We start from the raw sequence: 25,782 nt of genomic DNA, 5'->3' as shown, positions 1-25,782 counted from the left end.
GGAAACTGAAGTGGAATTTCTGTAATGCAATACTGAGTAAATAGAGGGGTCACACTCTCATTAAGTGTTGGAAGAGATGTCTGTGTTTCACTCTTCTTGGCATGCACAGTTCAGTTTGGTGATTTTCATTAGAGGGAAATGATCATCCTGTTCTCCAGAGGGGTCTTTCTAGAGGACATTTACACATTAGCTAAAGGAGGCCTGAAGGAGCTGGACAGAGGAAAACACACAGCCAGGGATCTTTCTCCAGTGTCCTTCACAACTCTCTGATTCCTCTTTTCTTTTTTTAGAATAGGTGAAAGCTGGAGCTGGAATCACTAAACTTCTTGTTGTGACTTTTGAGGGTCCCTTAGTTCTGGAGGTGGACAAGTATGGCTCCCACACACCTCTAAACACACACTGAAGTTAAGAGTGTCTGCCACGGGAGCCCCCATCAGCCTCATTTTACAATATATAGATTTAATGCTGCAGTATTTCATGCACTATAATCTAGGCTGGGTATTGATGCAGCAGCTGAATTCAGATGAATTATGTTTGAACCCACAACTGCTGACTGCAGAGACCATCAAGCAAAGCTGGCATAAATACAGCACCAGCCAGGCAGCGCCACACACCAGCCATCTGATCTAAAGTTATAGGTCCGAGCAATGTGAAACTATACCACCAGGATTTTAATGTTAGCACCTTCTTTTCCACAAAGGTTTGTCGGATTGGGCTCAGCTGTGATTTGTGGCATCCTGTGTTGTAGAGAACAGCATTAATCCGGCACTGAATCTCAGTATTTCAGTAATTAAGTCATGAATCTGGTTGTCAAGACAGAAAATCGTTATCATACTCCTGGCCAGACCTCAATCAAGGACGGTGAGACAGGTGCTTGGCATCACACTAGCCCCACAAGCAGATATGGGTGGTCTGTTATCACAACTTTTTCACCTTTTTCAGACCTTAATCTGAGCAGAACTTTAACGTTAGATGAGACATAAGTGTTTCATTGCCAGATCAGCTCCGATAATTTGATATACTTACTTGCACTTTAAGTGCATTCTGCATACCATGGCAACTGCGTAAACATACACAAAAACACATTCATCTAATTTCTGTAGATGTTTTTTCAGCACTAGGATCATGACTGGTCAGTTTGAATTTGATTGTTTGCACTCAGCTGCTTCAAAGATATTTTTATTCTAAACCATAAATTGCTATGTTTGTCTGTGGATCTCTGACCTGTCTTTGTTTCCAGACTATATCTCAGTTGAAGTTATAATCATGACAAACACAGGCTTCTAAATGTTTGGTGGTGTCATCAATCCACTTTCTGCTTCTGTCAAAAGCGAGACCACTGATAAATACTGGTTTGTCCTTTGCTGCCATCTACTGTTTGCCTTGAGAACAAACAGCTGGTGGACCTGTGAGTTTGCATTCTGCTACATAAAGCCTGAAGTCTTGTGTGGTGGAATTTGATTCTGACGATTGTGATTTTAACAATTGAAATCAGGAACATTATCCTGCACTTCAAAGATGGATGTTTGGTGTAAACTTCAGCTGCTCTTAAAGGGCGAAGTAAATGCTGACATTTATCCAGTTGTGTTGACATTAAGTTGCCTTTATTAATTATTAAGTCATAAATCTTTATAATGGCCCACCACACATTGTGAAAAAATAGAGCAATACAGAAAATAAATTTGTGGAGTAAAGTGCATCTTCATGCAAACAAACAGTACCATCTGATTTTATTATGCAATGCCATATATAATTTTATAGAATTAGTGCAAACCCTTTCTCTCAGCGTGTCCACATTTTAAAAATTCTATACATACACAAAATACATAAATTCTATCTTGCTGTGTAGCACAGACCCTAAATTCTAAATATAATGACCAGTGTTTGTTGTAAAACCTTGAGAGATGATTGTCCTGCAAGAAAAAAAAAAGAGTCACTATTGTTAGTTTTAGTCATTCTTTTGACTAACCTAAGGTGTACTCTGGGCATTACTCTACGAAGCATGAACCCAAGAGTGAATTTATGAAATAAAATTAATTTTACATGCAATGCAGGTTATTACAGCTACAACCTTCACCTCCAGTAAATCCCACTAGATACACTTAGTCACATTGTTTTGGACTCCAGGACACAGCAAACTAAATGCAACTGCCTTTTTTTTCAGCCTTATTCTAGTTCAGTTAAAAAAAGTTCACAGTCACACAGATAATATACAGTATTTGAAACAAGAGTTCTCCCATGATAATATAAAATAACAGAAAACATATATGAATACAGTGTCTTCTACAAGACTTTCAGCATTTTACTTTTGCATGCAAACACATAGGCATTTCTTTGGCATACACAATAGTTTAATAGTTTAAGAGTTGTTTCTAGGTCTCAGTCGTCCAGCTGGCAGAGGCATGCCACCCCACGGTTAATCCAGTGTTTCTGTGGCTTGTCAGAGGGCAGCTCGATGGACAGGACATAGTTGGTGGAGTGGCCTGTGGTGGACAGGGTCCCTCTGCGAGCGCTGGTTTTGTAAACAGGACAAACATAGATGTTTTCATGCTGAAACGTGGCCATCTCTCCAGGTTTGAGCTTGATGATGGGCAAAGAGTCAAAGAGGATCTTGGGGAGAGACTCGCCAATGACCATGTTCTCCCTGTCCCAGCGTGCACCCTCCATGAAAAGGCCTTTAACGTAGGCTCCGTCCTCTGGCTTCTCATCCATGTGGGTCTCCTCTGTGGTTACCTAAAACACAACCCAGAGCATGAATATCTAACCCAATGATCTCACATTATTATGACTGAATATGAGCAAAAACACAGAGAAAATGTCATGCCTCAAATTCAAAGCCAATGTAGTCTATGGGGATTGTGTACTTCCTGGCAAAATTCTGAGACACTCCAGTGAGGAAAGACTGGGTGAAGTAAAAGCCAGAGAGCCAGAAGACTGTAGGTGGGCCGTTATCTATCCAGTCCTGTCAAAACAGACATCCAAGCACACGTATAGTGATGTAATGTATAGTGATAAGCATACTGAAAGCAAGCAATGTTATTCACCCTCTGTAGAGCCAGTACTGCTTCACATAGATCCAGTGAATTAATTATGGTGTGATGTCACCTTTGTTCGTTTTGTGTACACAAGAGATTAATGACTTAAACTACTTAGTATGTGCATCATTCATCTTGCCATATTACAAATGTGTTCCCTTCATTCAAGGTCTGTGTGACCTGAAACAACCATAATTCTTACTTGTAGAAACTGTAGCCTGGCTAACAGATCAGTCACGTAGCTCCCCATTGGCTTGAGAGAGGGGTACGATTTGGCTGCCCACATAGCAGGCACCTTGCCCACCAGCATGCTGTTAAAGACGTTCTCCAGTTCAGCCGACATGACAATCTGGCCCTTCAAAGCTTTGCGGATATTCACCAAGCTGACCCGCACCACATGTGTGAGTCTGACATGAGGAGAGCATGATTAGGAATCAGTTGTGAAGGATTTCCAGAGTGTGTCCTTCACAGACATAATGATCAGAACAGTTGATAATGAACAGTTGAGTTGTTCATGATTAAGTCTGGTATTTTCCAAGCTAATCCACATAGCAACATTTAGTACCTGTTGAAGCGGATTACTTCCTGCCTCAAAACAGTATTCATGGACTCCTCATACGTGACAGGGTACTTATCCATCACCATTTGTATGTCAAAGTCTGCTGACAGCTTAGACAGGATGTCCTCTGCAAGTTCATCTACTACTTCCTACAATATAAATAGAAGACAACATGATGCTTGCATGTAAGACAACAAGTTTACACATACTGTTTCCTTAGGAAAATAAGCCAAAAGGGTAAAATAAAAGTCTTGATTTCTTCAAACTGTAGGCAGTGCAAACCTGAGGAGATTTAGCCCCGCCTCCCATCTGCCTGGGCAGAGTTAGCAGTACTCCATCCAGGAGCTGATTGGTCTCTTGATTATCCTTCGTGATGTCAGCGTTACTGTGAAGTCCGAACACGCAAGGATCGGCACAAATCGGTAGACTGCGAACGTAGTTAACATACGTCTGGAATAAACCAAGAATATGATTGAAAAATCTTTTCTGTATCAGATAGGATTGTAGAATTACAGTGTCCCCTCAAGGCTGAGGATTATGTGGAGTTCATTCCAGAGAAATATTATACATGCCTCTCTGGGTAAACTGTGAAATCAGCTGCTGATGTTTTCTTTTGTTTGTTTTGTTTTGTTTGTTTAACTCAAGCCTGTTATTCCTGTCTTGTCATGACTGATAATGATGGATATGGCACCCTTACTCTGTATGATTAATTAGGAGTTGCCCAAAGCTCTGAGAGTACCTGATAGGGGCCGTGAGCTGGGACATAATACAGATCTCCCTCACACAGGTAGTAACATTCCTGCTCTATAAGCTCCCAACTGTAGAAGATGGACAGGAGGGAGAGCAGCAGACGTCTGTCTTTGTCATCTGTCACCCTGCCTCCATAGTTGCATTCACCTGTGAAAAGAAAAAAAGCAGTTATCAAAACCAAAGAATAGATATGTCTGTGCTCTACCTCCTGCTGTGTTAAAAGCTATGAAACTCTCACCTGTAAGGTATGTGAGGGCCTCTAGGGGAACCTCTTCATACTCATCCAGGAACATCTGGATCTGCCTCATACTGATCCTCAGATCAGACTCATTAAACTCATAGGGAATATTCCAACCTAAAGAGAAAATGGAGGAAAAAGAGGAAAAGCATGTTTTACACAAAATGATGGACTAAAGGTACAATAAGCAGAAACCAGAATTAAGAAAAAAATCTAATTAAAAAAAGGTTGTTTCATCTCACATCAAATAACAGTTAAAAAATACAGTTTATTATTCTCACCCAGTAGGTCCAAAGTTCCTCCTTTCCTGTACTAGTGCATGGAAGAAGGTGAGACCAAACAGGAGCTTCTGCCAAATCTCTTGTTTCTTGGAGCTGACAAAGAAGGCAGGGTCAGAGATGGGGTGACTCAGGTACGAGCGCAGCAGGTTTGCTCTTATCCCTTTGGGGGGCTCATTGGTCATCTTCAGCCCATTCTGCAGGATGCTGACTGGGAACTTGTCGGACGGATAACTGGTTAACCACAACCTCGAAAGAAAAGCAAAGAAGCTTGGGTTTATCATGCCCATCATGCAAGAATATGTTTTAAGCTCACTGTGTAAAATCTGTTACCTAAAGTTAGCATGTGTGTTCTCTGGGGTGATGGTTTCCTCACAGATCCTCTCCAGAGAGGGCATCCAGCTGGTGGCCAGGTGGCAGTTCTGCAGTACCACCCAGGTGCCTCTTTTGATGGCTTTATCAATCATCTGAGCTGCTATGGGTCCCTGTCCTTGCCCGAGGGAAATGGTTTGGATCTTACTGCCCCCCATTTCTAGGTCATCAGCAAACTTCAGCAGACCTGAGGGAACATGACAATGCAGCATTAAAGACTTTTGGCATTCAAAATAAAGGAAGGGAAGGTTTTTGTTGATCACCTGCAGTTGGATCAGATCCCGGTGACAACACAAAGATCAGAGGAGAGCAGCAATTTGAGTCTTTGTAGCTTCCAGCCAGGTCAAAGGTAGGTGGTTCAATGTAAGCCTGTCCCATGTTATCGACGATAAAATCTTGCACTGCTGGAACCAGCTTATCTGGCCTGAAGCACCTGATCACAATCATTCGGTCCATCCCTACTAACTCATTCCACTGGCCAGGCAACTGGTATTTGTGGGGCTTTCCTGAATCGTAAAGCTGCTTCCATTTGGAGATGTTGTCTTGGACATGTTCGAAGAAACCATCTAGGTTTGGAAGTTTGGAGGCCCTGACAATCTCAGACCAAGATTTCTCAGACAGCCACTCTGGAGCAGGGTTGGGATAAGGGTTATCCAAAGCAATGCCGCCTGTTAGGAGGAAGCGCCAGACTTGGTCATCAACCTGGCCTTTACCCTGCATGATGCCGACAGTGAGCAGCAGGGAGAACAGCAACTTATCCTTCTCAAAAAGTGAGCGGCAGACATTGTTATAGATGCAGAGGGTAAAGTGCTCAACAATGTTGTTGATTCTTTCAGTCACATTATCACTCGTCATGCTCTCGGCGATGGAATACAGGTAGAGGTTGATGAACCAGGTCAGGGAGTACTGGTACATAGGCTCGATGTTGGCCAGTTCTGAGATGCAGAAAAACAAAATGGAGGAATGCTCAGCCACAGGACGGTAGCCCATGCGAGTGTCATCAATCTCTTTCTCTGTGACACTGGCAATTTTTTGCTTCTCAGAGATCTCCTCAGAGAGGATCTTGGAAGAAGACAAGATCTTAATCGCAGTCTCATCCTCCAGGATGTTCCCTTCAGAAGAGGAGAGCACTTGCAGGATCTTATCCTCAATTTCCTTCAGCTGTTTGTTGTTAGCAGCACTCTCTAGAATGAGCTGATTCTTCTTCTCCTCCAGCTCAGGTTTCTCTTTGGCTGCTACAAGCCCTAAAAGCTGGTCCTGTAAGCCTTGTGGAGTGATCATGAAGTTCAGCAGGCAGACTTTGACAGCCACTTCAGGGAGGTAGTGAGGGTTCCTCAGTCCAGTGGTCATGTAGAACAAAAAGTCTTTGGAATACTCCACAATATTCTCTCCTATTTTCATGTACTCGACACCCTGCTGTTTGAAGGTCTGCTTCAGTAGCACAGGTTCAAGCACAGGATCAAGTTCCTCTCCAACGTTCTCCAAAAGAACAGGGGTACCAAACTGGATGCAATTCTCCAAGATTCTCACATAGTTTCCATCTGACAGTTTGATGACAGCAAGCTTATTTGCCTTCTCCATGTTCTTCACCCACTTGTTGGCTTGACCTTGAGGGTCAATCATTAGGGGCCAGCGGCGGGAGTTAAACACAATGATACCGTTGTCTGTTGAGAAGGAATCCACTGGCAGTCCAGCAATCTGCCATGCCCTGATGGCCACCTGGTTACCCAGAGTGTTGCTGAGGCTAAAGTCCTCAGAGCAGGGGATTTTCTTTTCTTGGCACAGGATGTGCCACTGTTCCTGGCACTCTGTACGGTAATCTACTGTAAATGCCCCAAGGTAAGATACAGTTCCTGAAGAAAGGAGTATGTCACCTGTCAGGTTGGTGTATCTGCAGAGGAAGAATATAATACCATACTGATTAATGTTAAACTTCAAGCACACCAAACCACATGTCATGACCAACAGATAAATATGTAGTATATTTATATTTTCATATACCTAATCCCTAGTTGTCTCGCAGCTTCTGTCCACCTGTCCTTCTCTCCACCCAGTCCGCCAATCAGCTTCTCTGCCCTTACCAGCTTCTGAGAACACAACTCAATGTTGTCTTCCAGCTCTTTTTTCTTGGCAATCATGGCTGCCAAGTCATCATTCAGGCTCTGCAGTCTGTCCTCTACTTCTTTCAGCTCAGCTCTCTTCACAGTCAACATCTCCATCTGTACAGCCAGCTCATCCTCAGCCAGCTTCAATCTCTCCTTCTTGGGGGCTACCACTTTGGCTACACGCTCATACACTTCCATCGCCCGCACCCATTTACAGAGACCCTCGCAAGCCGAGGAGACATTTTTAATAACGGAGGGCTGGAAGTCAGGGTTGCCAATGAACTTATCTCTAATTTTCTTGATGTAAGGGGCAGGGATGTTGTCTTTGTCGTAGGCTTTGAGGCTTTCCAAAAACTTCAGGTCTCCAAGGAGCTTCTTAGAGGGGCCCCAGAAGTCCTCAATCATCTTACCTGCAACACAAAAAGTTGATGCAATTAATCTTATGAACCTTAATGAGAATGATGCAATATGAAGATTATTCTTTCAAAGCTTAAAAAAATCTCACCTGAGCCGCCAGGATCAGGTTTTCTCTCAGGTTTGATGCCCTTCATGATACAGATGGACTCCATGACTAGTTTTACTGGACCAGGTGGGTTTGTCATAGACTTAACCACTGTGATATCTGCAGGTTTTAAGGTGTCCAGGGCTGACAGGGCAGCCTCCAATGCAGGCATTGCTTCTGCCAGATCTCCCTCACACTCATCCTGAAAGACAACCGGTATACCATAATCAGTGTTCAAATAGGTAAATGGCTGCAAACCAAAATACCTGATTTGCAAAATGTGGCATTGCTCCTGAAATACACACATACCTTAATGGCTTGGGCTGCAGCTGCTGCTTCATTAGCTACTTTCTCATCAGCAGACACTAGTTCTTTCTTAGCGTCCACCTCCACTGTTTCTCCCTCTATCTTAACCATCATCTTATCTGTCTCAGCTGAAGTCTGGATGAGCTCTGGCTGCAAGGCTGTCAGCTCTTGCTGCATTACTGACACCTGTAAACATAATATGAAGTTATCTTGGGGCATATCAACATCAACATTTGGTCTGAGAAACAAGTTAACACTCATGATAATGTTACTTCAAAGGGTGAATTACCTGAGACGCAGCAAACTCCAGTTTCTGCAGGCCAACGATATAGCGGTTCCTCGCAGTGTCAACTTCATTCCTCTTGACATTGAGCAGAGTCTTGAAAGTGAGGATGAGTTCAAGGTAGGAGGTGGGTGTGACATAGTTGTGTCTCCTTAATCTGGAGAAGTACCTTTGAGACATCTCCACAACGCTTGTCTGGAAGGTTTTGCACATCTCCACCACCCTGAGACACAGAAAAGAAAAAACTGTGTTAGGCAGCTGTACCTATTGGATTGAGTTAAGCTGCTGGAATAAGCACTACTTTTTTGTATCCTTATTTATGTCCTTACTCTTGTCTGATTTCACTCTCCATTTCTACATCCTCTAGGAACTTGTGGGCCACCATCTCCAGAGCATCATTTGGCCATGCATGAAACCAGTCAATGGTGCAGCAGTTGATAAGGGAGGGGAACATCCTAAGACGGTTCCTAAATGCATCACCGATGGGACTCATAGCTGTTGAATACAATAATTCCCAGTTACAACTGACTAAAAAACTTAAATCAAAAAAAGAAAAAGGACACGTAAAGGTGAGTACCTAGCACAATATGAAGGTTGGCTTTCACACGGTCAATAAAGAAGTTGTACATTGAGAGTGGAGTGGCAGTCTATCTTTTTGCCTCCATCCGGGCAATTCCCTGCACCTTCTCAATGATATCAGCACGTTCATCAGCAGCAAAGATGTTGGGCACATCACCAGTGTTAAGCAGCATATTGATGTCTTCCAACATGGCTTCATCCTTAATTTGGCTGTCGTTAAACAGGAACACTAAGCTCTTGCCCTCAATGCCTGCTTTAAGCATTATCCGCTTCAGGTCATCTCGCCAATCTGACATGCTGTAGTTTTTGGTCAGCTCAATCTGAAACAAAACGTAGTCATTGATGAAGGTGCCCAGCTTAGTGGCGCTCTGACGTCCCGAGCCACCAATGCCGACGAGTAGAAGGTGGCCGCTGTCTTGTTTCAGCACACGGCAGATGCGGGAAATGTGCTCGATGGCAAACTTGAACATTACAAGAGACATGGGTGCCTTGCTGCAGTTGTTGTACTCGTCCAGATAGAACTCCATCACTTCTTGCAAGGCATGCAAATCTGTGATTTCATCATAGGCCTTGGTGTCAGAATCAGGCTTGGCATAGTCACCAAAGAACAAGCTACGGATGCTCTCATCTGCTACCTTGCCATCTGGGCTGAGATGGCTCAGGAGCTAGACAAAAATAGAAGAGATTTAGAATCAAACTCAAGAGCTACGGTTTCAAATCTAGATAACACATTACACAAAGTGGCAACTTTTCTATCACTTTGTTGTTTATTGATTATGTTGCAGGTCTGGCTTTCTGAAAAAAGCTTGTGACCACAGTGCTGATTAGCAGCTGATTTAGTTTAGTTTATTACATTTAGTAGTTAGGGAGCATATAAAAAAACATTACTTTCAAATAAAAATGCATGATGCATTGTACCAGATTTAGCTATAGTACAGTAATGTTTCTATCTTTACATAATTTCCCCTTGAAAGTCTTTAGAGTGTAACTTTCCAACTAGCTCATAAATGCATAAGTAGATAGTGAAGGACTGTCAAAATGTATTTATATAGCTCAAAATCACAAATTTGCCTCAAGGGGCTTAACAGTGTTAAGCATTTTTGAGTGTGTGTGTGTGTGTGTGGTGTGTGTGTGTGTGTCACCTTTTCCACACTCTGCTTAAAGCAGTTTGAGGTTCTCTCTTTGACAATGCTGAAGAAAGTTTCCTTGTCCTCATTGTCAATGAGTCGATCATAGAAAACACGGTAGACCTCATGGATCCACAGGCGGATCAGTTTGTCTCCATCCTGACATAATGGCCATAATACATGGAGAAAAGATGTTAAAGCAATTCACAACAATTCATTTAAAAATGTCATTGTTGTTTCCACTCTTGCCTGCATGTGTGTGTGTGGGGCTAGGAGCACGCCTCGTATCACCCGAGCAAAGTCTCGAAGATTGAAGATGTAGTGGGATTTTGATGGGGTGGGGAGGAAGCTGTCCATGGTATCCTTATAGACTGCCATGGTTGCCTGGACCATGATTTTGCCCAGCCTAGGACATAAGACCAAATATGCTTTTGTAACTAAGATAATTCATGGCATTTGTCTACTGTGCAACATTAAAAAATACAGTTTGAAAAGATACCTGTAGAAGGAGGCATCAAACCCTTTGCTGAAGTGCCAGTCAGTGATGGAGCTGAATATCTTGGTCAGTGTTTCATCATCAAAGCAATCAATTGAGATGACATTCAAGTGACGAGTGAAGCGGCCTAGTATATCAAACATTTTGTTAATCAAAGTGTGGCTTCCTCAATGAAGTGCCAGATATTAAGTAATGAAAGTAATTATTTCAACAAACTTGTAATGTCATTCTTCCCACCACCAGGAGGCCCCATTGCCGACATAAACAGCACATCCACTATGTTCAATCTGGAGGTGTCCTTCTTGTCATACCAGTGGTGGTGATCAATCCACTGCCTTAGCAGTTCGATTGGGGGCTGGGCACCATAGATCTCTTTAGCTGGCATGTTCAGGTCATCTATGGAGAAGGGATAACAGTACCTGTACAATCTACACATGAAAAATAACCTTTAAACAATTCCTAATGTGTGATATACCCTTTCAGAAATGATAACAAGTATGTGCCATCTTTACCAACATATACGACACACTTCTTTCCCACAGGAGGTCCAAACACGCCCTTCCGTCTTCGATCCAGCTTTGCCATAATTATATCTTGGGTCTGATTTGCTGAGGTGCGTGCTGAGAAATTGATACAATTTGGTGTGTACTGCTCCTTAGGCAGCTTTACCAAGAAGCTTTTGTTGATGACAGATTTGCCAGTGCCAGTGGGCCCCACGAATAGCATGGGTATTTCATGCGCCAGGTAGGTACGCAAGAAAAAAAGCTGACGTGCTGTTTCCATGGTTGGAATGATGAGGTCTGACACCTGGTAGAGAAGAACAGAGTTTCAGGGAACACAGGCCAGCAGCAGTAACCTCTGTGACCTAAACATACTCACATTGGCTCCAGCTGGGATGATGTTCTCTTCATTTGTGATTGAGTCAGTCCATACATTCCACTGTCCTTGACCATCCTTATGAAAGTAGTAGTCATAGACAGTGCCTGCAAAAAATAAGTAAACATCATCGATTACTAATGTTAAAAAAGCTCATTTCTAAATGATATTGTATGTATATACATAATTATTGCTGAAATTGCTGTGACCTCTCTCAGGGAAGATGTTGTTCTTTTTGAGTTTAATACTCTTAGGCCGAGGGTGCTCATCATCCATGCCCATGATCAGATTGCGGTAGAAGACATCAAACTTTTTACGACTGTCCCCAGTGATGGTCCCACCCACAGTCCATACAATCGCAAATAGAAACAACCCCTGCAGCCACATGGTTATCTGCTGGCTGGACATACTCTGTGCTCCCTCGGTTCCTGATGCAGAAATTTCATCTGGACATAGGAGTGGAGTGTTAACAAACAGACAAAAAATATATATAGATCAATTAAATGTATTTGAAATGATTAAATGTAATTCTTACTAACCCATCAGGCAGGTATACAGCTTCATCAGACAATAGGCCAAGTGGATAGGAGATGTTTGGACCACAAAACGACACTCCCTGTCTATGAAGTCCAAACAGGGCTGAACTAACCAATCAAACAGATCCACGATCTATGGGATGTTAAGATCAAACAAGCAGAAATAAGATACATCATAGATCTTAAAGGACATACAAGTAACATAAAAGGCTACCACTGAGCTAATCAAGACATGTATGCTTGTAATTTTACCAGCTCTCTATGTTCAGTGCTCAGGCTTTCAGGCAATGTGTTCATGTAAGAGTCTCTGAAAGGAGTCCAGCCCAGCTGCTGAGGTTCCAAGTAGATCATTCCACACCTTCAGACAAAGGGTTGCAAAAAAAAAAACACAATACAGTAATTTTTTTCTAGAGCTTTCAAAACATATGCTTTGGGTTTATATACTACAGTTGCTGGTGCAGCCTCTGTCTGTGTTGCTTACCTACTGACAGTTGCCGGGGAGGCTTGCTCCAGGTCAGCAGGTTCGAAGATCAGGCTCATCTTGGGACTCATCTGGATTATTTCACCACTCATCAGACAAAGCTAGCAGAGTGAACACAATAGAGGCTTCTTGTTTGAGGGAGGTAAATCAGATGGTAGATCCTTTAGTATGCACACCAAATATCATGATAATCTGGTTATCAGTTCAGTTGAGATGAAAAAAAAAACGACATCAAAATGGCCGATACCTTCTTGTTGTCATCCAGCACAGTATTCATGTTTTCAATCCAGACAGCATCAATGGGCCCATCAAAGATAATCCATTGTCGATTTTCTGAGGTGGAAATAGCCTGATCCCTGTAGGAGGTGGCCAGGACACCATCAGACCACTCATGGCTGACGGGATCGAAGCAGCCATACAGCTGGCCCATGGTGATGGCCTTGGGGTTGATGATGCAGTAGTTCACTGCAAACTCCTCCATCAGATTGGCTAAATAAGGAGAATTAGAGAGTATAAAAAGTTATACAAAATAATAGCAAAAATTAATTATTAAAATGGAAATCAAGTAGGTAAATGGTGAACAATAAGCTACCGAATAAGCTACCTTTGTAAAGGTCTCCAAGGGCAGCAGCAAGGACTTTATAAGCACAAGTTTTTCCTCCGAGAGGGTCTCCCACTATCATAAAGCCATGGCGCACCAACATCATCTCATACACCTACACATAATTATAGTACATTTATCTGGTTGTAGTATAACAACTTGCCAAACCCATTTCGTGAGTCTTATGTATCACAAAGCAATACTTCTCCTTGGTACCTGGATAATTTTGCCAATGAACCATGGGACAGGCTGGAGGTTGAGCTTAGCAATGTTGTCATTTAGAGCCTTGAGGAGGAGATCATAGTCTGGCTTTGGAAGGACAACCCCAGGGAATAAATCAGAGATGATACCCTGTGGGCAGCAGCAGGAGACTTGAACTGAACAATTGGTAAACCAACAGATGCATACATAGAAAAGAAAAGCCAACACAATTGCAATTTGATTTGGTACAAAATTTGTCACCTGAAACAGAGGCACATCCTGTGCCAGAAACTTGGCCATGTTGACGTCCATCAGTGCCCTAAGCAGCAGCACACTCTCATTCTCCTCTGGGTACTTCAGCTTCAAATTCCCTGCTGCAGTCAGCACAGACTTCACAGCTCGCATACCATAGTCGTAGTGGTGCTGGGAGGACAGCTGCTCAGAGCACAAACGGTAGGTGGCCACAATCTTCTGGGCCAGACTGTCATTAAAATTGAAACAAGAGGTTTTGTTTTGGTAGATGAACCAACCAATTCTCGCTCAGAAAACAATATTCTCACTAAAAATATTTGGTGCAAGACATTTTTCCCTCATACCTGCGAGATTCAATGAAGCCCATAGAGTATAGTGAGATCTCTCCAATGAGACAATAATCTGGGACCATCATAGCCACTGTGCGGAAAAGAGCCTGCAAGACATGATTGGCAGGTTAGGATGTTACTCTCTATAGCTGGAAAATTTTGTAACATTTACAAATTGTATACTCCTTATCAGACTGTGATCCATTGTTTAACACCATACTACAGTGCTAAAGTGATGCACCTTCAGGTTGTCAGGGAGCTCAGCCCTGCCTGCATAACCAGGGTTCATGGTGATGAAGACAGAGCAGGTTGGGTTGAGTGACAGCTCCGTCCCCTCAAACAAGAAGGTTTTCAGATTCTTGGCAATGGCCCGTTGTATGCAGAGGACCTGCTGAGCCACCACAGAAAGCACCTCCACCTGTGATGTATACGCATGGAACTTTAAGTTCGAAGAAAAAAAAAAGAACTAATCTATGGAGTTATATAAAGCTGTACCAGTATTGTTTTGTATGAGTTGCAATCTGTCCAGGTTAACATAAAAGCAAAAACACTGTCTCTACAGCCTGCTGAGTTGCAGCCATTGATGATCCAAGTTTGGCTGACTTCCTGAGTTGGAAGAACTTAACGGGATATATTTTTATTAATCTTAAACTATGATTTATTTGAAGCAGATAAGTTATTTGGGTAAAGCTCAATGGATAAACACAGATTTAATCACTATAACAATGGTAGTGCTTACCTCAATACGATTGAACTCATCAAAGCAGGCCCAAGCTCCAGACTGAGCCAGCCCTTTGAAGAACTTACTCATGGCCTTGTAGTCCAGACCATCGGAACAGTTAAAAACCACACACTGGAAACATATAGTACATTTAATATCAGTACTAAGAAAAAACAAAATAAAACACAAAGAAAATGCAGATCAGTGTCTTACTGAAAACAATTTTGTGTACCTGTTTAGCCAAAGCTTTTGCCAGATCTTTTGTGGTCTCAGTTTTGCCAGTTCCTGCAGGACCCTCAGGAGCTCCTCCCAAGTTCAACTTCAAAGCTCCCATTAGAGTTCTGTGGTATTTGAACAAATGATACTATGAAAGAACTTCACATCTTGGATATCTAAATTAACTTTAGAAGTTACAGTGTGTTAGAAAAGAGTAATTTATACCATGACATTGTATTTTGCAGTTCTCCATCCAGATAAAAGGACTAGTATCTGTAATTTACCTGTAGCAGCGGTCTGTAAGTGGTGTGATGACCAGACGAGGGGAGTTGCCCAGATATTCATAGCCATATTTCAAGCATGTGGTGATCATGCGCAGCATCACATCTCCGCCCTCCCAGAAGTAACGCAGCTGAGAAATCCATGCAAAGTCATTTAACGAGGAGATGCGGTCCTCTGCCAGTTTTGCCACAACATCTCGAGCTAGGAGAGGAGTTGATTTAATCAGGAGACTAGACTACATTACTTTAAAATGTCTTATAAGCATTGACAGAATATTTGATATTTGGATATTACCATGAACATCAATCACAGTAAGGGCACCAAGGGTCATCCTTGCCCCTCCTGGGAGTTTCCCACGCACTAGCTCCACAATGTCAGCAATCTGGGCGTTACACTTCTCTACATAGGCCTTTGGAATTGAAGGTCAGAGGGTCAGAGTTAGACTACAGTGTAATGTATTTGATCATCTCAGAAGTTATCTGTCTACACTATGTGGAAGTTAGCAGAAGATGCACTGATAGATCTAAAAACTAACAGGCAGGGAGTTGGTTTGGATGGCCTCAGACACTTCACTTGTCCAAAAGATGGAGGAGGCACAAATGACAACTTGGCCGGGCCACTGCAGCACCCACTTCTTCCTGGGCACCTACAGTAAAAATGGCAATGTTCAATAAAAGATATGAGGTGAAAAATGCTTGATCTGGACCACAACAAATGGTAATGATAAATACTCTGTCCTCATCTTTTATCACCCTACATTCTATTACTGTTCCAAAGAACTGATGGCTGGCTTCATGAAAAAAACAAACTGATAAAATGATACCATCCCAGTCACAACAAGACTACAGTGTGTGTTACAACTTACCGACAGAACTTACCTACATCTACTATCAATCATCACAGATTCAAAAATAAAATGATATCCCCAAATACCTCTGTATACTGTATCACTCCTTGATGGATAACATGACGAACACTCTTGAGCATTAAGTTCTCCACCTGCAGCAGCCACTTCTCCACCATACCCTAAAAATAAAACAGTAACAGTATACCACATACAGAATGTTAACCATATTATGCTCAACAATATAATCCATTTAATATTAAAATATATGTAACAGCTACTGACATCATTTACACAGACACAGTCTGTTCTGTACCTTGGCTTGGGCTGGATAAATCTTTTCTGTGAAGGGCACAGTCTCCTTCTCAGAGCTGATCATGCCAATGATCTCCATGTCCTCAGTGAACTCCAGTTTGGCGATGCCCTCGAAGCATTTCTTCAGGTGAGGCTGCACACACAGTGGGTCTTTGGTCTGTGACAGAATCTCCAGCAGCTCGTCATTTGAGAGAAAGAAGAACCTGGGAATATGAAAACAATGAAGAAGAGAGAGAAAACTGAAACACTCTACAAGAACCTGAAAAATGCAATTTGGCTTATAAACAAAATAGTCAAAAGAATCATTAGTGCTATTACTACTTATACTAATAGTAAAACCTTGGGAAATAGAGTCTCTTCTTTTCCAAATAGGTATTGAGGCCTTTTTGGATGTCATCCAGAAACACATTGGACTCCTGCAGACGTTCCAGCATGTTGGGCTGGCCTGTAGCCACCAGCACACGCGTATCTTTAACCTGGATCAGCATAATCACAGAGACGTCAAAGCAAAGTGCATTTGATCCATTTACGCAAACTAAAAGACAGGAAACTGCATGTCAAGAGGATCTTACAGCCTCTGCGATGATATTCTTCCAGTAGCTATCCACAATGCCAAACTTGCGTCCCTCCTCAGGCATCTGAGCAATGATGTCCTCAGAGCTGAAGATCGGTTCGAGGTAGAGCCAAGTAGACTGACACTTCAACATGGAGTCGAGGATGTCCTGCATACTCACCAGCTTGTCCTCCCATTGCTAAGGAGAAAATTGAACTATCAAGATATTGTTATATCTTGTAGTTGTAGCATTTCTAAAGTACAGTTTACAAAGTGCTACATTAATCAAACATAAATACTCAATATATTATAATATACAATACTCAGATCAACTATAATATACAATAGTATCACATAAAAGCAACTCTATAAAAATTTATTTGAATTGAGAAGATTACTGTGCAGTGATTCTATTAAAACTAAAATCATCTCCAAGGCATTTTTAGTAAGTTTATGGCCTCAAACGCAGCCACTTTTGGGTGGAACAGCACAGCTGAGACTGTGTCCATGCAGATCAGGTAATTTTGTTACTTGTGGCATGAAATTGTGCTCGCATTGCCACCTGCTCAGACCACCTCTTATTGCAACACAAATACAAAGAGTTATCTTTATTGCTGTGTGTGGCAGAGGCACAGGCATAATTTTTTTTTAAAATCACACAGACTCTAATGTTTGTTGACCTTGATATGCATTATCGAAAGCATTTAAGTGAAAATCAAAATACTATATCATGTTAGAATGATCACTCTTATAATGATGTCCTCCACACCCACCTGTAGGATGTATAGCATATAACATGTATGTCCACCAGACCAGTGATATGTGTGATTTATCCGCAAATCCTCATACAGAGGTCACCCAGTCTTTTAGATGTGGAACAACAGTGTTATGGCAGCAGTATAAATAACCAGTGCTATTGTTCCATTCCATTCAGCAAAGAAAGAAAGGAGACATCAACGTAATCCTCTCAAAACCAAGTGTACTATGACTCATCTAGTATTCATACCTACCGACCTACACAGCAAAAGCTTTATCCCGTTACTCATGTGTCACCCTCTTAAGTGGACAAAGCATATTTTGTGTTCCCATGTCTTACCTTACATGCAGTCTCTATTGGCTTAATGAAAGGTGAACCCCGCATGGTCTGTGTCTTAATAATGTGGTCATCCAGAAGCACTTGTATGTCATCCACAGCTGATATAATATTGGTATCCTATGATAAAATAATAGGTGTATTTAGTTCAAGTTAATGTAACCAGTGACACCAGCATAAGCAGCCATAACATTCAAGATGTAATTCTTTATTCTGTATATGTTTGTTTGTCTTACTGTATCTCGGTATTGAGTGAAAGAGAACCGGAGGTCAGCCCATTCACTTTTCATCTTCTCCATGGATTTTTCCAGAGAGTGCTCCTTACTGGCTGATGCTCCAATCTCTTCCATCCTAGAGTGGAATTTTAAAAAAAAAACTCATCACTTTTTCTTACAAACCATGGTTTTCTAATTATACTGTGTTTTGCTCGTTACGTGTATTCCAACATGCTTTAATGAAAGTAAAGCGTCTTACTTGTCAGAGTACTTGGATAGCCCCAGGTCCAACATGTTTAGCAGTGAGCTGTTCATATCTGGTTTGACTTCAAAGCACACAATGCTGCTAATCTGTAGGCAGACAAAAGTGTTATGAATTATTCACATCAGCTTCATGGATCACAGAAGATGCTCTGTCCTTACAAAGCAAATCTGACAATGGATTTCTGTGACTGTCAGATGATCTAATAAAACCAGAAAAAAGGATTCAGCTGACCTTCTCCCAGTGGCGGTCTTTGATGCCTGGGTTACAGATGGTTGTCAGGATGGGTAGGTGCTGCTTGAACTGGTCTATTTTGCTTTTGAAGCTTTTGGCCACACGACAAGGCCCGGGAAGACTAGAGAAAGACTTGGTCAGTTTATGCATGGTCCTCCACATGATATCCAGTTCATCAGATATTTTCTCAGCGTCCAGGTTTCGGAAAGGACCTAGGAATTAAATGATAACGGATATACATGAAAACAACTATGCATTCTGGCAGCACTTGCTGTGTGCCACCAGTAGAGCTTTTAAAATACAATCACAGCACCGTAGCTGTGACAAAAAAGAAATGGGTGTGTTATCTACCATTCATCCACACTTCTGACATGCTCTGAAAGTTAAGCGCCGTGCTCCAGAGCTGTTCATATGGCTGTTTGTCAGCTATCAGAACTTGCAGCATTGGGAACTGGCTCTGCTCCTTCTCCAGTAAAGTCTGCTCGTTGTTGATAACCTACATAAAATAAAAATATAAAGATAAATATATAAACTTTTTCTAACTACCATCTGAAATATGATTTTCAGGATAAAGAGAGATCCTGTGTTGTGTTTGGGTAATCAAAGCTATCTGTACTGTTACTGCATGTTCAAAAAACAGGACACCGCATGTGTATTTGTGGTATCGAAAAGTATACTTTAGTCTTGCACTGTGCTACCTCTAGTTCAGTGACAGCAGCCTCAAGGTTGGCAGTGATTTGAGAGAGATTTCCCACGTTGTTCTTCATCTCATCCATGTTCATCACTTCTTTCTTTTTAAAGGCCTGTATCTGTTTGTCCACATCCTGCAGCCTCTGGTCAAAGTTGAATATCCTGATATAGTGAAATGGAAATATAGCAGTTGTTATTTCAGTGGTCTGTTTTTACAGTCAGTTGTGTCAGGGAACACAGACTTTAACTTTTCTCCCACACATGCTAGTAATTTTCAGAATACAATTAGAGGGAAAAAACTGGACATAGTGTATATGACACTGGAGCCACAAAATATGTCATTTTGGAGACTGTGAGGAGCTTGAGTGAAGCTGGTGAAAGACAAACAAGTGTCAAACACCACATTTGGCTATTGTGGATGCACTTTGTATAAAAGTGTTTATTCTGTAACCTCTGCTGGAGATAGTCCTCAGCCTGTTCTCTTGTGGTGACCAAACGAGTCTTGCTGTCATCAAGCTCAGTCAGAATCTGATGGGGCCACTGAAAAACACGGGAGTTCAGCCTCAAGTCATCGGCTGGAGAAAGAGAGAAAAACAGCCAAAGAATAGACAAATATTAATAATTGCATTCCTCCCATAGTGGTACATATTATTATATGGATCTGAATATGGTCTAGCTACAAATATAAGGGAAAGGTTTTTAAAATGTCATATATGGTAGCATTTGTGCACATTAAACATCATTTCTTTCAACTGTAATTGAGGGGTTTCACATACATGGCAGAGTGGCATAGTCAAGGAGGAAGCTGAGGCGGTATGTCGCTTCATCAATCTCATCTAACAGCTTGTGAACGGTCACCTCGCTGGTCTTTTTAATGTACAGGTTGAGAGACACCAGCTCCTCTGTGGTTTCTGGGGTGCTTCTGACGGTCTCTGTAATCTCCTCATATTTTTGACAGATCCTGTGAAAGAATAATAGCTGGTAGTTAATGTCATGTCTCTTTAAATTTATGTAAACATAATCATGCATACAGTATACTAAGCCACAAGAGCTTTCTCTTACCGCTTGTTAAGCTCTCGGTTCTCCTCCACTTCAAACATGATGATCTTGTCTTTCAGCCTTGCAGCACGGTCACACAGGTCTTCATTCAGCTTGCCGGCATACAGACAAAACATGGACAGGGGCACCGTAATAGGCAGCAAGGCGATCTCCTTCCACAAGTGATTAATGCTGTCAATTTTCTGAATATTGAGAGAGGGAGAGAGGACTTGGTGAAGCAAGTAGAAGGTAGATGCCACTTGAGAAACAGAGAGTGTGGTGTAGATTTTAGATGGAAAGATTTAATTACCCTGGTAAATCCCTCTAATGAGTGCTTCTCTTTGAGGAATAGTGATATCTCCTGCTTTGCTGTATTGTCCAGCAGATTGCTGTATTTTTGGTACACATTCAAATACCTAAAAAATGAAATGTAGTATTAGCAGATCCTTCACACTTGCTGTTTTATCAAAATAATCCAAAGACATGTAAGTACAGTTGATGTGTCGTTACTTTTTAGGTCCAACAGTGTTGTTGTTGAAAACATCCTTAGCTTTGTTGATTATGTTTGTAACCAGCGATTCATCAGGACCCACGGTGCGTAGGTACAAGTTCTTGATATCGGGAAAGAGGATACATTCCACCTGGCCAAACAAGCATCAAGTGTCAGTCACATAATATATGCATGTGTGTCATACTAAATTACAAAACATAGGCAACATTCTGTAAAATAAAATTGATAGCAGTTTGTGGTGCTGAGGGAACACTGTACCCTTGGAAGCTTTTCAGCAGTCTTGATAATTTCCATGAAGGCTCTACGAACAACCTCCCAACATTCCTGGAAGCTTGGACTGAAGTCAATGTCAGGCTCGTTCACTTGTAGCTTAACCACCAGCACCTGAGGCTGAACATACCTCATCTCATCAAACACCTCGCCAAAGTCATTGCCTTCCTGAGGGACACAGAACACAGGCCAGATAATGATAAAGGAACACAGTCGAATCAGAAGTGAAGTCTGAATTTTGAAAAGCAACAAAATGTTTGGGTACCTGCTCAAATGATTTAAAACAGACATTTTAACTAACCTCATATATTGTGAAGAAATACAGCAGGTCCTGTAATGATTCTATGACGAGGCTTCGGAGTTGTAATGACATGAGAGCAGCCACACAGTTGAAGAACTCCTGGACGCCAACTGGAGCAACCTGCTCACTCTTGGGTATGAAGGGCAGCCACAGGTCCTCGAAGGTGTCAAACAGTGATGCACAGTGAGGCAGCCACCTGGAGGTAGATGGTTACAATAAAATAAATAAATATTTGCAATGCAACATCTCTTTATATTAAATATTTCTTGTATTTTACTTACACAAAGTGACTATAGCGGACTGTCTACTGCTCATTGTTTTGACCGTTTTCTCCTCACTTGTCTTACTAAGAATTACTTTTCTGAATTACAGTTGTTAGACGAGAGCTTCATTTATTGAAATGTTTACAGAAGGAGACATCACAAATATGGGTGCATGGTGACATAAAATCAGGGTGAAAACTGATTTAAAACCAATTTGCTCCTTTCTAAAAATCTGCAATATTTATAATTGAAAACTCAAACTCACAAATCCAAACCAAATGTGTGCCTGGACTGGATTTTTTTATGCCACATAACACTGGGGATCATTATTCTTTTTCATATCCATGGCTGTATCTGGTTATAGAATGCCTGGAGCACTCCCAGCACAGTTTTCTGTTTCCGATTCTACAAAATGATGTCTACTCAATAAAAGCTTCACTGACTGTAGTAGTTACTGCAGTTTTTATATATTTTATTTATTTTCTGGCACGTACTGACATTTACCCAGCCCCACAGAGACTCATAATGTCCCCTGGATTGAGTATGGCTGGCATGGGAAACTGAGCTATGGTAGAATAATGGTATCCAGGCAGGTACAAATTACAAACATGAAAATAAACAAACAGCAGCCAGTTTCTACAAATTACAATGTCTCATATTTCAGTCATGCAGCCAGACATTCTACAGGGCTGCTACATGGTCTAACAGGCTATACAACAGGCATGCAACAAAGGGTGCAATGCAATCCTCAACTGAGGAACTGTGTAAAGCAATCCCCTGATAGGCAGCCTGACATGAGTCCAACAAAGTGGACAAGGTGGAAACTTGAGCCTGCACCTACAACAGGATTAGCTGCATTGGTTGTGTACATACTGCAGACCTATACACTAATGAGAAGACACTACATTGATTAAGTCTGGACATCAGCTTATGGCTTCACTGACAGACTGGCTGTTTTGAGACTAAGCTGGCGTTACTTACTTTTGGATCAGTTCTTCTCTGGTGGTTTGGCACTGTCTCTGGACAAACTCTTCAAACTCAGATGGCAGGAGGGGGAGGCTGGTGGAGAAAAGATCCTCAAGTCTGACGAATCTCAAGGAAGAGAAGCTGAAATAAGATTTAAAAATTATGAGTTAATATTCACTCATTTTTTGTTTTACTTCTTCACTAATAGAGAAATTCAACATCACACCACCATGCCCATGTTGTGTCATACACTCTGGTGAACTAGCTGTAAAGGAAAATGAGTTGCATTAGCTGGTGAGAGTATGTGTTTCCTCTGTGCCTGTGTCCATGTCATTTACTCATTTAGGTATTAGGTACATTACATGTCTGTATTACCTGTTTAGCCAGACATCTTGCAGTAGGATCATAATGTGACTGACAGTAAACAGATGTTGGCTTTGCCACACATGGGCCTCCCTGTAACTAGTTGCCCAGGGCACTGGTGCACGAATAACCCTCCTCGGAAAGGGCTTGGGGATGCCAGATATGGACAGTCGCTGGCGCTCAGATGGATCCATAAGAATGTAGTCCACTGGCAAGGATTAAGATAGAAGACAAAACAGATTGAACAGATTGGCAGAATACTAGAATACTGCCATTCACTCAAATTTTACTGAAGCTATTGTTTTATACCTATGCTCCTCTTGAGACTGAAGTAATAATCTGTTTTGATCTCTTCTTCCATGTTATCCTTCATAATCTGGATGTCTTTACTACAATCCTCAGTGTCAGAGGGCAGAAGGCACAAGATGTTCATCATCTGCTGGCGTGGCTGTGGGGCCAGCACAGAGCTGGGGATACCAGTGGTGATGTAGTGCATATACCTCTGTGCGAGTAAAGTCAAGATCATCAATATGTCAGAAAAAGGAGACTTAAAATGTTCTAAACAGCAACTGACTAGTTCAGAACTGATACTTGCTTCTAGGTCTCGCTCATTAGGTTCTGCCTGCATGGCCTTCATCTTCTCCTCTTGGCTGTGTATGATATCCAGCTGCTCTTTAGGACTCATAGGCCGGCTGCTGGGACTGTGAAGGTTCCTTGATCTAGACTTTGGCCGAGGTGATAGTGAAGCAGCATGAGGGGATGTATCCCTGTGAAAGCATGAAAGAATCAGATCAAGGGCTTCTAGAAAAAGGAGCATCATAAAAAATAAGGTATTGCAGAAATTAGCTGTTTTATCGGCATAACTACCTTCTTCTTGGTGTAATTGCTTGTTTACTTCCAGGTGGGATAGACGCTGACAACCTCATTAAGATCAAAAATCAATTCTGAGAGGTTTTCAGAGCAGTAATAAGTGTTCTCATAACAAATTACCATCAGACACTAAAGGTTATTTCAATCACAGGTAGTTTCAGACAGGCTTCACTTAGTCACACAGACCATGGAGAGGAACTTCAAAGGATACAACGCCCTGCTGATTTTGCCAAGGACTGACGGAGAGTCTGTCGTCTCTGCTGGAGTTTATTAATTCTCAGGCCCTGGGCACAGGGGCTGTAGTTGTTTGCAATAGACTCACTGGGAGTACGGTGGTGACGCTGCTCTTTAAAAGGAACTGCCAGAGTCCAGGAACCAACCTGAAGGATAGGTGGGTAATGGCTGTGCCTCGATACTATCTAAGGTAAATGTTAAGATGGTGGCACAAGGGTTAACAACTTACCAAATATTTGAGAAAAAAGTATTCATGTGTGATACAGTGATTGACTTTCTTACTTGATATAGTTCTGAGGGTTCTGCATTACAAGTTATGGGCAAAGGTGGGGGGAAGGGATGTCCTCTGTTCTGACTCATGTTATAGATGGAGTCATCCTCCATCTGTAGTTCAGACAAAAACACAGAGGGTGGCAAAATGACCACTCACACTTTTATTTCCACATTGAATGAAATAACTGATATTTTTTCATAAGCCTTATTGATTCACATGCTGCACAAGATTCAGTTAATCACCATGTATTTTGCAGTACTTAAAATGTTGACTAAATATGTTAAACACATATGCCTTTAATTCTTCCTTTACATTTCTCTGAGTGCACACCATTAGCTTGCAAAATGTATACAAATGGGCACAGTTCATTTCAGAATCAGCCCACATATCAACATTGTTCTGTGAAACTGCAACTTTAATTTGTAAACTGCGAACCAACACAAGCTAGGTTAGTGTTACCTGCTTCAGTCGTTCCATCTTGCTCAGCTTTTCTATTAGTGACAGGACGGAAAAACAGAAATATCTTGAATGTATGAATGAAAAAAGATGGACAATTGGTTTTATATCCATATAGCATAGAAGTGAAAGAGCAAACAACACTGAGAACACGGTTGTACCGTTAATATCAGTTACCTTCTCTCGGTCGCTGTAACGTTATGCTGGCAGGATTTCATTAATTGCTGAGTGGCATTACCTTAAATGTTTTATGTAAAGTTCCCGTCAGCAGAAAAAGGTGAGGAGTGCGGTAGGTATTAATCGGCAGCTTACCTATAGTACAAATAACAAAAGTATTTTCAGCTACCAAGGGTTTAGTTTTGCCCTGTCAATGCATTGACTGGGGCGAAATCATCACGTTGCTGTAAACTAAAACACTGTTGTCATCCGGGAACGTCTCCATGGTAACACCAACTACCTTGTTACCACCAAAGTAACTGCGTTGGACTCTCTACACAAGTCACACACATTTCCGTGTGTAATATAGTCACAAACAAGTAATTATACCACTATAATGACATACATTAGCACATTAATTTATAGTTGTTCCATTACATTCCATTGTGAGAGTAGTGCTCTGGGTTGGGCTGGTAGGCTGTTCTACTCGTTTACCTGGGAGCATCATCATCTGATAGTTATATTCTGCCCTCTGCTGGCAGGCTCTCCTGCACTTCCCTCAGGATGTGCCTTCACATTGGGCTTTGTGAGGCCAACCATTCAGTGTTGGTATACTTGCATTATTATGTACTTGAAACATATGCACAGATATGGGGCAACTGAATCTAATATGAAATTACATTACTTCAAATTTCAAATATACCAATATACTCAAAATATTTTGTTTGTTAACAAATACCACAAATGAG

At 41.7% G+C, this 25,782-nt stretch overlaps 1 protein-coding gene across 1 annotated transcript; it reads right to left on the bottom strand.

Moving 5' to 3' along the window:
- Positions 1-1,842: 1,842 nt before the first annotated feature.
- On the bottom strand, positions 1,843-25,301 carry dnah3 (dynein axonemal heavy chain 3). Its single transcript, XM_018667624.2, is given in 63 exon segments — positions 1,843-2,733; positions 2,825-2,962; positions 3,238-3,442; positions 3,601-3,743; positions 3,877-4,044; positions 4,334-4,491; positions 4,583-4,705; positions 4,871-5,109; positions 5,194-5,419; positions 5,496-7,123; positions 7,234-7,747; positions 7,843-8,041; positions 8,149-8,331; positions 8,435-8,651; positions 8,758-8,923; positions 9,006-9,672; positions 10,150-10,293; positions 10,384-10,540; positions 10,634-10,757; positions 10,847-11,026; positions 11,143-11,437; positions 11,510-11,613; positions 11,716-11,952; positions 12,046-12,175; positions 12,295-12,400; positions 12,524-12,624; positions 12,771-13,012; positions 13,128-13,239; positions 13,341-13,475; positions 13,587-13,806; positions 13,922-14,013; positions 14,148-14,324; positions 14,646-14,759; positions 14,860-14,968; positions 15,128-15,326; positions 15,420-15,534; positions 15,661-15,771; positions 16,059-16,151; positions 16,286-16,487; positions 16,624-16,760; positions 16,857-17,036; positions 17,934-18,050; positions 18,167-18,281; positions 18,405-18,496; positions 18,642-18,853; positions 18,993-19,137; positions 19,340-19,493; positions 19,783-19,906; positions 20,108-20,292; positions 20,394-20,572; positions 20,680-20,785; positions 20,880-21,010; positions 21,139-21,318; positions 21,452-21,647; positions 22,696-22,821; positions 23,056-23,251; positions 23,353-23,545; positions 23,639-23,810; positions 23,911-23,956; positions 24,125-24,332; positions 24,430-24,531; positions 24,881-24,912; positions 25,055-25,301. Coding segments are annotated over 62 exon segments (12,141 nt in total). The 5' UTR covers positions 24,899-24,912; positions 25,055-25,301; the 3' UTR covers positions 1,843-2,379.
- Between the last annotated feature and the right edge of the window lie 481 nt (positions 25,302-25,782).

The sequence above is a fragment of the Lates calcarifer genome, linkage group LG3 (assembly GCF_001640805.2).
Source record: "Lates calcarifer isolate ASB-BC8 linkage group LG3, TLL_Latcal_v3, whole genome shotgun sequence".
Classification (NCBI taxonomy): Eukaryota; Metazoa; Chordata; class Actinopteri; family Centropomidae; genus Lates; species Lates calcarifer.
Note: the sequence above shows the minus strand (reverse complement) of the source record. Positions and strands in the feature narration are given on the sequence as shown.